The 12450-nt window shown below is 37.9% G+C and overlaps 1 protein-coding gene across 4 annotated transcripts in view; it reads right to left on the bottom strand.

The window, feature by feature from the left end:
- The window catches only part of scai (suppressor of cancer cell invasion), a 50891-nt gene that overhangs the window by 16967 nt on the left and 21474 nt on the right, over nucleotides 1-12450 (bottom strand). For all 4 annotated transcript variants that reach the window (XM_058383215.1, XM_058383216.1, XM_058383213.1 and 1 more), the window contains 3 exons: nucleotides 4872-4967; nucleotides 4441-4527; nucleotides 4251-4349 (listed from right to left, as the gene is read on the bottom strand). In XM_058383215.1, coding sequence (XP_058239198.1) covers nucleotides 4251-4349; nucleotides 4441-4527; nucleotides 4872-4967 — 282 coding nt within the window. The remainder of the gene's footprint in view (nucleotides 1-4250; nucleotides 4350-4440; nucleotides 4528-4871; nucleotides 4968-12450) is intronic.

Here is a 12450-nt window from a genome sequence, read left to right as displayed (position 1 = left end):
AAACCACTGATAGATGAAGTGAATAAAATTAATTATCTGATAAGATCTTCCTCTAGGTCCTAAAACTAGCTAAAGAGAACCAATTAAACAAGAGATTTATTTGAACCTTTGCTTTCTGCTGTGATCTCTTTGAGCAACAACAACCAAATATTTCCAGTAACTGGTGAACAACCTGACACAATGAATGGAATTGTGGCCCATTCATGCTTACAAAACTGCTTTTTATGTTGGAATGCAGTGTCTGGCTTTTGCCAAACATAACACTTTTCATGGAAACAAGGATTCATTTTTCAACAAAACATTCTTTCAATTCTTTCAATTAACATTCTTGCTGATGAGACCCACCACGTTCATGTCACTGGTGACTTGATGATATGATTAGAGGTGTGCATTGCTGCACAGTCATGTGTCAGCAAAGTGAACAGCAGTGGACTAAGAACACAGCCTTGTCTGTAAACAGCATTCAAAAATGTGTCCTTTTTGTCCAGGTGCGTGAGAGCCAGATGGAGGGTGGTGACAATGGTAGATGTCTTGAGGCATGTGTAGAGTTTTCTTGACATCATCTGTGGTGAGATACCTGATACCTGGTCATTCGGAGGAGAGATGGTCTTCCTTGCTGCCACATAGTTCTGTGCCTCAAACTGAGCACAGATGTTGTTCAGCACAACTGGAATCACTGTCACAGACAGGTCCTTACCTGGGACAGTTTGACCATTTGATCGTAGAGCCACATTGTCAACTGCTCTGAAAGCAGAGTCTCCGGTCCGCATACACCTTAGCAGCTATCCACGACTTCTGATTGGATTGTGTGGTGATGGTCTTGGAGACAGTCACGTCATCAATGCAATTGCTGATGTTGCTGGTCACTGATGCCAGTGGGCTTAAAATAGTCTGCTGGCCAGGTTTCACCTGCTTTGGAACCAGTTTAGAATGCTTTAGAGCATGGTATGTGCTGTGGATGTTTGTGATCCAGTGCAATTGCCCCTCTTGTTGCAAAGTCCACATGCTGATGGAATTTAGGGAGCACTGATTTGAGGTAAAATGGTCTGCATCTAATAGTCACAAGCACCACAGTGATGAGAAGTAATTAGAAACCAACTCAGAGGTCGTGCAACATTCCCTGCTGATGTAAAAACACAAGCCACCACTGCGAGCCTTACAGTGCAGAGCTGTATTTCTGTCAGCACAAAACGGGTTGAACTTACAGATAACAGCCCCAAAGGTGCCTACAGGAACATTTAGGTGTTGGAAATCCATCGGTAACCTATGCTGTTATGATGTATGTGCCAAACATGTGACAGCAGCGCAATGCATAAAATCCTGCAGGTCCAGAGCTTCTTTTGATGTTCACATCAAACTTCAGAACAGAGAAATAAATAGCATCTCTGTGTCAAAAATAGCCATTGTAAAGAGACCAGGCACTGAATATTTTCCAACATGGTCACATGGCTAATTGCATGAATGTGCAAGGGTACATATTTTCCTATTATATTCACTGATTTTAAATTCAGTCATGGGAGAAGTACCCTCGGTCAACTCTATGTTTTTATTTATCAGAGCCTAAAGAACAATTGTATTGTCCTGAACAACTACACAACTTCTATAAACAAACAAATAGTCTCAGGTGCCAAAAAAAATTAAACGTTATTTTTTTTTCCCAAAATGTAAACCAACATTCAAAAACCAGATGAGAACAAATATGTACACCTTATAATTCAGCAACATGTAGAACCATTTTCAGCAACAACAAAATTGAAGGGTTTTTTTTCTGTAAGAGTTAATCTGTCTCACATTTAGGCACACTTTTTTTTTACAGCATTGCTTCAGTTAACTAATATTTAAGGGCATTAATGCTTGCATGGCTGTCTCAAGATCCCACCATAGCATCGTCAAACACCTTGAAATTTTTCTATTTTAGCCATTTACATTTTGATTTTCTGGTGTGCTTGGCATCATTGTCATGTTGCAATTTTGGCCCAGCTTAAGTTGATGACCTCACATTCAAATTACCTCACATTCATCTCAGTAAAATTCTTGTATAAATTATATTGAGTTCATCGTCTTAATGGCTGCAGGTTTCTTAGGCCATGGGGCTGCAAAACCAGCTCAGAGCACCCCTCCTCTATGCTAGAAAGTTGTTTGAGGTGTGCTATGTTGTGTGCTATGTTTGTGCTATGTTGGTTTTCACCAAACATGCTGAGCATAATTTACCTAAAAAATGGAATGTAGCAAAATGATTCTGGCTAATATTGTATATTAGTATTAAGTAGTATTAATATTTATATTATAATTTTAATACTTTTTTCCTTTAGAGATTGATTAGATACAAGTACTTCTTGATAGTATTTATAAATGGAATTTTAATTTGTTAAGGTATTCAGCAGTCAATAAAGTATCAGTACACCAAAGGTTACTTGATGTGGGGATGCGTAGGCTTTTACATCTACCTTGATATGATTACACCTTTTTCAGTGGTGTAAGAGAAATATTCCTTAATAATTTTGTTTCTTAATGTTTCCTCCACCCTACTTCATTCTTAGACCATGTCAATTCTGGAGCCATGGAATAAATAAATACACTTAAATAGACGGTGCCTTTATTTAATCTCTTCCAGATTCTACATTCAGGGGAATATTATAGACATAAGATTTTATGTTGAACAAATCTGTCTTCAGTGTCAACAGAAAGAGGAAGGTTTCCGAAGAGGTTTTTAGGGAAAATGTTATACAATCTGTTTTTTTGTTTGTTTGTTTGTTTTTTCATGCTACACTGTGGAGCAGACCCTATTTTGTTTAACAAAAGTTTTTGAGACTGTCCTCTATTTGGGAAGTTTGAGTCTCACATTCCTGAGCTATATAAAGACCCCACTAATTGGAGTTCCTGTCCAGTCACTGAGACCTATTTTCTGTTTGATGTTCTGTCACTTGATGAGAATATATTTTGTTGTATATTATGCCAAAAGTGGTAAATTAGCGGTATATCTATTATTTATCAGTGTATATATAGTAGCGGTATATTCCATCTCAGGGAATGCTCTGAAAATCAAAACGGTCTATTAATCATAGAAGGAATTCCTTTGTCATATGTCAAGCTACAAGATAACAAATTTGGAATTCCATTAATTATGACAGAGATGGCTTTTATTGTACAGTGGACAAATCATCCAGAATTTTGTTGTGTGCTAGAGACAGAAGGGGAGTGTGTGTTTGTGTGTGTTGTGTTTATTTGGGCATGTCCAAAAATCGTAATCATATTACTTAGTATTGGTCAAAAAAAACAGGTAGGCAGCATGAAGAAAGCATAATCAATAATCAGTAAATAAAAAACAGTCATGGGTCAGGAAGGAACACAGAAAAATGTGAAGCAGGTAAACAAGTAAACAATGGTTTAGACATAAAAAAATAAAATGAATGATAAGGCCTCATACTGAACAGTCAGTATCTTAACCAGGATAGTGTGGATACCAGACAGATATTTTTCCATGTTTAATGTAATATAGCAACCAACAAAATAGAATATTTTAGGAAACAATAAATTAGATGCACATATGTGCACACCCGTTAACTTGTTAATTCTTATAATACAGCACTCAGTCTTCCTTAGGTTCTCCACTTTTTATGTTCTGTTCAAATCTCTCTTCAAGTCATTCCACATGTTTTTAACAGGAAATTAGATTAGATCTGGGTTCTAACTCTATGATTCAGGTGTCAAACAGAGATTTTAGGTTTTATGTCAAAATAGAGTGAGTATTTGCAGTCATTCATGAGTCCTTCATAATTGTTGATAAGTGGTCAGAATGGCCAGGCTTGTTTAAGTTGACACAAAGGTTATAGTAAATAACAGCCATGGTGAAAAAAAAAAGCATCTCAGAATGCACACCATGCCAATACTTGACTCAGATGAGCTACAATAGCAGAACAGGAATCTGAGGCTACAGTTCACCAAAACTGGCAGATGTTCATAATAAAGTGGATGATGAGTAAAGTAGTGGTTTCTATAAACGTGCTTAAATAGTTGTGAAAACAGTTTGAGAGCCACCTTGAAATCAAATCACTTTCTTTGGCTAAATTTTGTACATGAATATCAACCTCAGGTAGGAGGTGTTGCCATAAGTTTGAAGATAGAATGGTATGCTAACAATTATTAGTGTGTGATTCAGGTGATAATATAAATAAATATATAATATTTTAATTGATTATATTCCAGTTTAGGCATGATTGTACTTTTAACAACAAAAAGTCCATTCTCACCTGTCCTCCTTGTTGACCTGGTAGTAATATGAGCGCTGGCGGATGGCCGAGTAGAAGGAAAAAGCTTCATTTAAGTAGCTGGTTTCTGAGGTACGGAGACTGAATGAGGAGAACATGAGGAATACACTCATTAGAGCAATCTGAGGTCCTGCCATAAACCAACCAAAGCTTTTAGGAAAAACAGCCTTACTAGTAATGGTAGTAGAGCTGGCCGATTTTGGAGGCCACCTCGCCAATCTGCCACCTCTTGAGCCCGTATCGATTGTCCAGCACCTGTCTGTTCTCCCATTTATCACATAACACACACATACACACACCACATGCCCTTTGAGAGTACATCTTATTTATTGATATATATTGTCTGGTATTATTTGGCTGCTGTGTTCAAAATATAATAATGATCTACACTCAGTGTAGTTAACCATTAACTAGTGTCAACTAGCTACTAATGGTTAGCTCACTGGCTAGGGAGCAAATTTGAATGGCACCCAAATTGAATCCTTTTTTCAGGCTTTTTTTGTCATTTATTGAAAATAAAATGAAACAAATGTTGCACCTGAGCATTATATTATTTTTATTTAATTTCTGTGAAATTATTATTATTTAGAATTAATGGCTGACCTGTGCTGTTGCTGAAACTTCCAAAGTTTGGTGTAGACATCGAAGGTACGGCCAAAATAGGACTGCCACTGTTTGTGTCCATACTGAGGGAGATCTCTAAAGTTGAAAAAAAAAAAGAAAAAAAAAGTGTGTATCACATATTTATAAATATGACATGTGATGGTCATCAAGAGGTGAAGACAGTAAACTGGGGGAAAAAATAACAAAGGAGTGAAATAGGAAGAAAGAATTGCTTATTGTATTAATAATTCCCTCTTTCAATTATCTTTTTTGAGCCAGTTTTTGGTAATGCCTTCTCATAATAACATACACATAAGCGTGGAAAATACACTAGAGCAAATAAAGGTGGGTGTGTAAATGAAATTTTTTTTTTCTCATTCATATTAACATGAGAGTAAAGTGAAGGTCAGAGGAGAAAGAGTTCAGAAAGACTGACAGAGCAGATGCACAGGTTGGGGGGGGGGGCGGTATATGCATGTCGATGGGTGACAAAGCTAGGACTGTGGTGAATCATTGTTGTGATGTGATGGAATCTTACCAGTTACAATTTTCACCATTCCCTTGCTCTTTTGCTCCCACTTGCTCACTCTCTCCCTCATTTGCATTGCCTCTTACTCAAACCTTTATTCCCTTGGCCCCTACCTCTGCCACGATTGTACTCCTCTTTCTCTTTTCCATTCTTTCTCCCTTATCCTATCTCACTTGTTTCTCCATTCTCTCTTTCTACCTTGCACACAGAGTTGCTATTACAACACATGGGAGGTAGATGCAGACACACACACACACATCAGGGTCATATGAGAAAGAACTCACCGTTACTGCTTAAACTATTCATGATTTTACATCTATATCTATACACAGCTGCTCTGCGGAGGGCAGCAGAGACAGTGGCAGTGTGAGATTTATGTGTCAGCTGCATTTCCTTCTGGACTGTTCAGACCACACACATAGGGTCTAAAAGGGTCAATCAGGAAGGAAGGGAGTATAGCATTACTAATTGTGATTGTTACTAATCACAGATCTGCACTGTTACCATGTATACTAAAAGGAAAGTCCTTGTTCAGTCCCTTGTCCTCACAAGTCTGAATTACTATATGCTGTGTTTAAGGTAATATGTAGTATGTATGTATAAAAACATCCATCAATTGTTCTCTATAGCCTTCTATCAACAGTCCAATAATAAAATAGTACAAACGTGCTGGTTAGGGTAAAGGGGAGTTTGTACATTTCATTTTTTACTTAACCATTCCTTTAGGTCTTTAAGTAAGGCACAATGCTAAACAGAATAATCAATTTAGATTTGTAATTAAAGAAAGAGAAAAAGCAACAGCACACATCAGTTTTAATCTGGCTGGGCAACTCTACCATCTGAGTCAGTTACAAGTTGGTGAATTTACATTTGTGGTGATTTTGATTTTTGCTGTGAGAGCTACAGTATATTAACAGTAATGTAAAATAATGAATGGAATTGTGTTACATTTAATACAACGTTTTGCATTTCCAATTAGTTTGACAACTATCGACTTAAATCATTTCTATGTTCATCTGTTAATGAATGTTAATATTAGAGAGGGAGGGTTTTACCAGTTATATTACATTTGTGTTTGTTAATACAAGATAGGTAGCTGCTCCCTCTTTTCTTGCTCCGCTCATACAGGCATGTAAAAAGTTGTGATATACAATCTTGAGATTGATGTGTGCCCAGTAGAGATTAAAACGCTTATGAAAATGGGTTTGAATGACAGCTTGACGTGACTTGTCCGGTATGAATTGGCCTTTATGCCACTGTTGTACAAAGAAATTGATAGCACTACTATTGCTCTTTCAATGGGTGTGAAGTTCAGTTTGCAAAATCTATGAGATTTAGGGCTGATTATTTTGCAGGCCAAAGTGTTCCCATACTCCATCAAGCTTAGGTCACAAAGTCAAACAGATTTGGTAAATGAAGCCAAAATGACAGCAGAGAATCTAACTAAATCTGCACTTTAATTGAATCTTTACAAATAGATGACATTAAAAACAGTACTTTGTTTATAACAGGAATAGACTTTCAAGTGTTTACCACCCAAATCTGAGTAGCAATGCAATATACATTTAAATAGAACAATCAAGTGAAGTTCAATACACCTTAAATTTGTGGATTATATAGTACTGTGCAAAGAATAGCTGTAATGCAAACATGCCTTAAAAATTAATAAAATTTATATTTCTTAAAGAAAAATACTATAAAGAGCCTTAAACAATGAACTGAACAAAGTGAACATTTGGTAGAACAAAAACAGAGACAGAGTAGCAATAATAGCAGTCAGATGTAAGCATTTTTAGCATGTTACTATAACTGACCAGCAGTCTAAGAAGAAATTTGTTGCATAGCCTTAGGGCAAGCCAAGTTTTGTGTCAGTGACATCTTTGCTGAGACACAACCTCACTTCCTGATTGATGGTTTTTGCTGACCCATTACAGGCAAACTGCTGGACTTTTCAAAACCATTAGATGGAAGCATTTATGTCATGTTATTGTAACCTGTAGATTAGGGTTGCAGCAATCGATTATTTTAGTAATCGAAAATTCTACCAATTATTCCATCGATTAAACGAGTAATCGGATAAGAAGAAGAATAAATATGCAAAAGGAAAGAAGACAGGTCTCTTAAAATGAACAACTAAGTTGTTTCCTATTTAGAAAAATGAAAATAAATTTAGTGCATTTAATTGACATTAAAAATGCAAATACAAATATATAAATAAATAAATAATGTATTACTTCAAAAGAAGGTAAAAATAGTACAACATAAAACAAAAAATACCTAATACCTAAACATTGCATTTATGTTGTGCAACATAACTTTCACGTTTCAGTCTAACTACAGCTCAAGCATGACATAAGCCTTTACTGTCCTCCTGGAAGACTTTGTGGTTTTTGTAAGAGGCAAAAAATTTGTGGACAGGAAGGGAACTGGGAACTTGGAACAAGAACAAGAATTTCTTAACACATTTTTCTGTAACATGAAAGAGTTATTTGGAGAATAAACCCTCTTAAATGTCTCTCTACATACTGGTGTGTGTGTGTGTGTGTGACAGAGAGAGAGTGAGGCTATCAAAATGAATGACGCTAAGGCTTTCACAAAACTTAGCTAACCATAACTAGCCACCATACTGATTTAGAGTCTTAAATTTTACATTTACATTTCTGGCATTTGGCAGACGCTCTTATCCAGAGTGACATACAAAAGTGCTTTAAGTCTCTACCACTGAAAACATTAAAATTGGTTCAATAGGTTACAGACTTAGGATACCATTAGCCTAAAATTGGATGTTTTTTTTGTTTTTGTTTTTAAATAGTCACTACATGTAGCCACAATCCACATACATTTTTACGGTCCTTAATTTCAACTAGCAATCATATTGATTTAAGCTAAATCAATAGTAGTGTTGTACACCAGTTCAGTCTTACAGTAATCACACTGTACAGAGTTTTCTGTCTGTTTTAGTTTGAAATGATCCCAAACTTTCTGCAGTTTCCTTTGGCCTGAATCTTCTCACCCTCGATGTTTTCTCCCCAAGTTTAGCGGGTTGTGTGTCAGTAATAATGGTCCGGGGGGAAACGCAGTGCTCTGTGTGTAGTTACAGTAAATGGACTAAACGAAGCTTCGAGGCAACTAATTTGCCTCAATGATTTTTTGTATTCAATTATCCGAGTTACTCGAGAAATCATTTCAGCCCTATTGTAAATGATACCATCTATGGCTGAGATACAGACTCATGTCCTGTTTGGTGGTTTTGTTGTCAGATTTTCTGGCCCATTACTGGCAAACTGTTTAAAGTATTCAAAATTCTTAAAGAACTTTAATAACGTTTGGTAGGCTTTCTCTGAAGATAATGTGTAAATAGCGTCAAACTAAAATATCCTAATTGAAGATAACAAAAATAATCCTAAATTTTAATTTAACTCTATTTAACTTTTGTAGCAAAATTACCTAGGAGTAAAACCACTGTAGAAAAGCACACACCATCTATATGCAGGAGCAGTGACTTCATGATTTGTTTCATTAAAAAATTTCAGGCAAAAAATTCAGACTATTAATGTAAAACCAAACAGGTTTAGAGATAATCCTGTAGATTATCACTGATCGTTCAGAGATCTAAATGAGACTTCTCTAAGCATACTCAGGGTAAATTAGGTGTTTCACAAAGTTCTGTTTTAGGCCCACTCCTAATATATTCTATATTCTCCTTATATATGCTACCCCTTGATACAATTATTCGTAAACATGGTATTAGCTTCCACTGTTATGCCGATAACACACAACTATATGTTTCACCTAAGTCAGATGAGAGACACCAGCTTATTAAGACTGAAGAATGTGTAAAGGACATTAGACAGTGGATGCTTACTAACTTCCTCCTGCTTAACTCTAACAAGACAGAAGTGCTTGTACTAGGACCACATGCAGCTAGAAGTAAGCTTTCTAAATAAAATTTTGCATTAATTATAAAATACTATTACTGACCTATAATGCATTGAATGGTCTTATGCCACCGTTCTTTTGTTTTTGTTTTTTTACGATCCACCATGCCTATTTGGATTAAAAGGTGCAGAGCTTTTTCTTACAAAGCCACACAGTTATAGAACAGCCTTCTAATTAGTGTTTGAGATTCAGACGCAGTCTCAGTGTTTGAGTCTAGGCTGAAGACACATTTGTTTAGTCAAGCTTTCTATGTAAAGTTTTTATTAGGTAAAGGAGCAGACCTGGAAGGTTCATAGGCATAGAGTGTTTGGTGTACTTGGATGTTTGGATGCTGTCTCCTTACCACCCTCTCAAGTCACTCAGGTTTGCCGACTGTGAAGTGGTTGGATGCTTTATGTCCTGGGAAGCCATTCTGACACTCCCTTTTAGTTATGCTGTCATAGTTAGTTTTGCGGGAGTCCCTGCCAGCACCTTGCACATCATGTACATTGTCTTTAACCATCACATGACTATAAGCATAATATTTTTTTTCTCTCTTTTTTTAAACTCATACTCTCTCCCCCTTGCTCCCTCTCTGTCTTTCTGAAGGATTTGAGGCCACCTACATCCACAAATGATGTGTACCTAGAAGAATAAACTATTAACACTTCTAATTTTGAAGTTAGCATTCCTACTTCACCGCATTCCTGCCCATAACTTTTACACAGTACATATACTAATGCAATTATTAATGAATTAATGAAATGCTCGCATTAATGAAATGCTCAAGCAGTTAGATGCAGCTCTGTTATTCAACAATAGATTTAACCAAGGGGTATTGGCATATTCCCTTGACTTCAGTATCTGGAGAGGAAAAAATGCTTTATCCACTCCTTTGGGTTACACCAATTTGTCACCCTTTTGTTGTGGTTGTATGAAGCTCCAGCACCATTTCAAAGTGAGAGGGCTATAATCCTCCATCCACATAATGCATTTGCTCCTGCTTATTTAGATGACATATTCATATAACACCGAACAGCCATAACATTATTTTTATTGGCAACATTTTGCTGCCAAAAACAGCCCTGACTCGTTGACACATGGATTCCACTAGATCCCTGAAGGTGTGCTGTGGTATCTAGCACCAAGATGTTAGCAGCAGATCCTTTAAGTCCTGTAAGTTGCATGGTGTGGCCTCCATATGCTCAATTAGATTGAGATCTGGGGAATTTGGAGGCCAAGTCAAAACCATTCCTGAAGCCTTTTTGCTTTGTGGCACGGAGTATTATGCTGCTGAAAGAAATCACAGCTATCAGGGAGTACCGTTTCCATGAAAGGGTGTACATGGTCTGCAACAATGCTTAGGAAGGTGGTGCGTGTCAAAGTAACAACCATGTGGATAGCAGGACCCAAGGATTCCCAGCAGAACATTGCCCAAAGCATGACACTGCCTCTCCTGGCTTGCCTTCTTCCCATATTGCATCCTGGTGCTATGTGTTCCCCTGGTAAGCGACAAACACACACCCGGCCATCCACGTATTGTAAAAGAAAACGTGATTCATCAGTCCAAGGCCTTCTTCTTCCACTGGTCCAGTTCTGATGCTCACATGCCCATTGTTGGCACTTTTAGTGGTGCACAGGGGTCAGCCTGACTGGTCTACAGCTATGTAGCCCCATACACAACAAACTGAGCTGCAGTTTTGGAGATGCTCCGATCCAGTCATCTAGCCATTACTCAAATCCTTACAATTACCCATTTTTCCTGCTTGTAACACATTAAATTTGAGGACAAAATGTTCACTTGCTGCCAAATATAACCAATAACAGGTACCATGATGAGGAGGTAATCACTGTTATTCACTTCACCTGTCAATGCTCATAATGTTATGGTTGATCGGTATATATGGAGATATATAAGTTTTATGGAGATGCTGATTTTCTTTTCCAGCAGGACCTGGCCCCTGCCCACAGTGCCAAAAACTACACTGAACTGGTTTGCTAACCATGGTATTACTGTGCTTGACTGGCCAGCCAACCCACCTGACCTGGGTATTGTAGGAAAACATATTTTGATATCTACTGTAACATACATCCTTTTCTGAATAATAATTTACATAACCCAGCTCTCACCACCAAATGGTGATCAAATCAGACGGTGATCAGGTACTGTGAACTAGCCTACAGTTGGGGGAGTAAACTCTGGGGATCTTTCTCCCATTCAATGCTTTGTTTAAGAGTATCACCTCTAAGCTTTTGCATTATCATACCAGGCAGTCGACACCTGTGAGGGCTACCTCCCCTTGGGGGAGTATCACCTCAAGGCTTTTGTATTGTCACACCTTCAAGGCCTGCCCACTCAAGCCCTTTAAAACTGTAATTCAGTGGACTCACTGGACTTGGTGACTACAGCACCACCGCAGTGTGTTCTGATCTACAATAAAACATTCCTGCTGAACACTACTTCCAAGTCCCCTGGTCTGCTTCGGTCAATTCACAACAGTATTTTCAAGAGCAAGATGAGAGACACCAGACCCCACAATACAGATGAGCTGAAGGGAGCTATCAAAGCAACCTGGGCTTCCCTTACACCTCAGCAGTACCACAGGCTGATTGCCCCCATGCCATGCCGTATTGATGCAGTATTTGTGCAAAAGGAGTGCAACCAAATATTTTAAATGCTTAAATGAACATACAGAAGTCAGAAGTTTTTCACTTTTCTGTGTTATAAATAATTTCTTTGGTTATCTCATGAAATATTGAAATATGCCCCTGCTGACCCCTGTGCACCGCCGAAAACAGCAACAATGGGCACGTGAGTATCAGAACTGGACCACGGAGCAATGGAAGAAGGTGGTCTGGTCTGATGAATCGTGTTTTCTTTTACATCATGTGGATGGTCGGGTGCGTGTGTGTCACTTACCTGGGGAACACATGGCACCAGGATGCACTATGGGAAGAAGGCAAGCTGATGGAGGCAGTGTCATGCTTTGGACAATGTTCTGCTGGGAAACCTTGGGTCCTGCCCTCCATGTGGATGTTACTTTGACACCTACACCTACCTAGGCAATGTTGCAGACCATCTACACCCTTTCATGGAAACGGTATTCTCTGATGGCTTTGGCCTCTTTCAGC

This window comes from Hemibagrus wyckioides, linkage group LG28, assembly GCF_019097595.1.
Source record: "Hemibagrus wyckioides isolate EC202008001 linkage group LG28, SWU_Hwy_1.0, whole genome shotgun sequence".
Taxonomy (NCBI): domain Eukaryota; kingdom Metazoa; phylum Chordata; class Actinopteri; order Siluriformes; family Bagridae; genus Hemibagrus; species Hemibagrus wyckioides.
The sequence above is the reverse complement of the archived record's forward strand: the minus strand, read 5'-3'. Positions and strand labels throughout refer to the sequence as shown.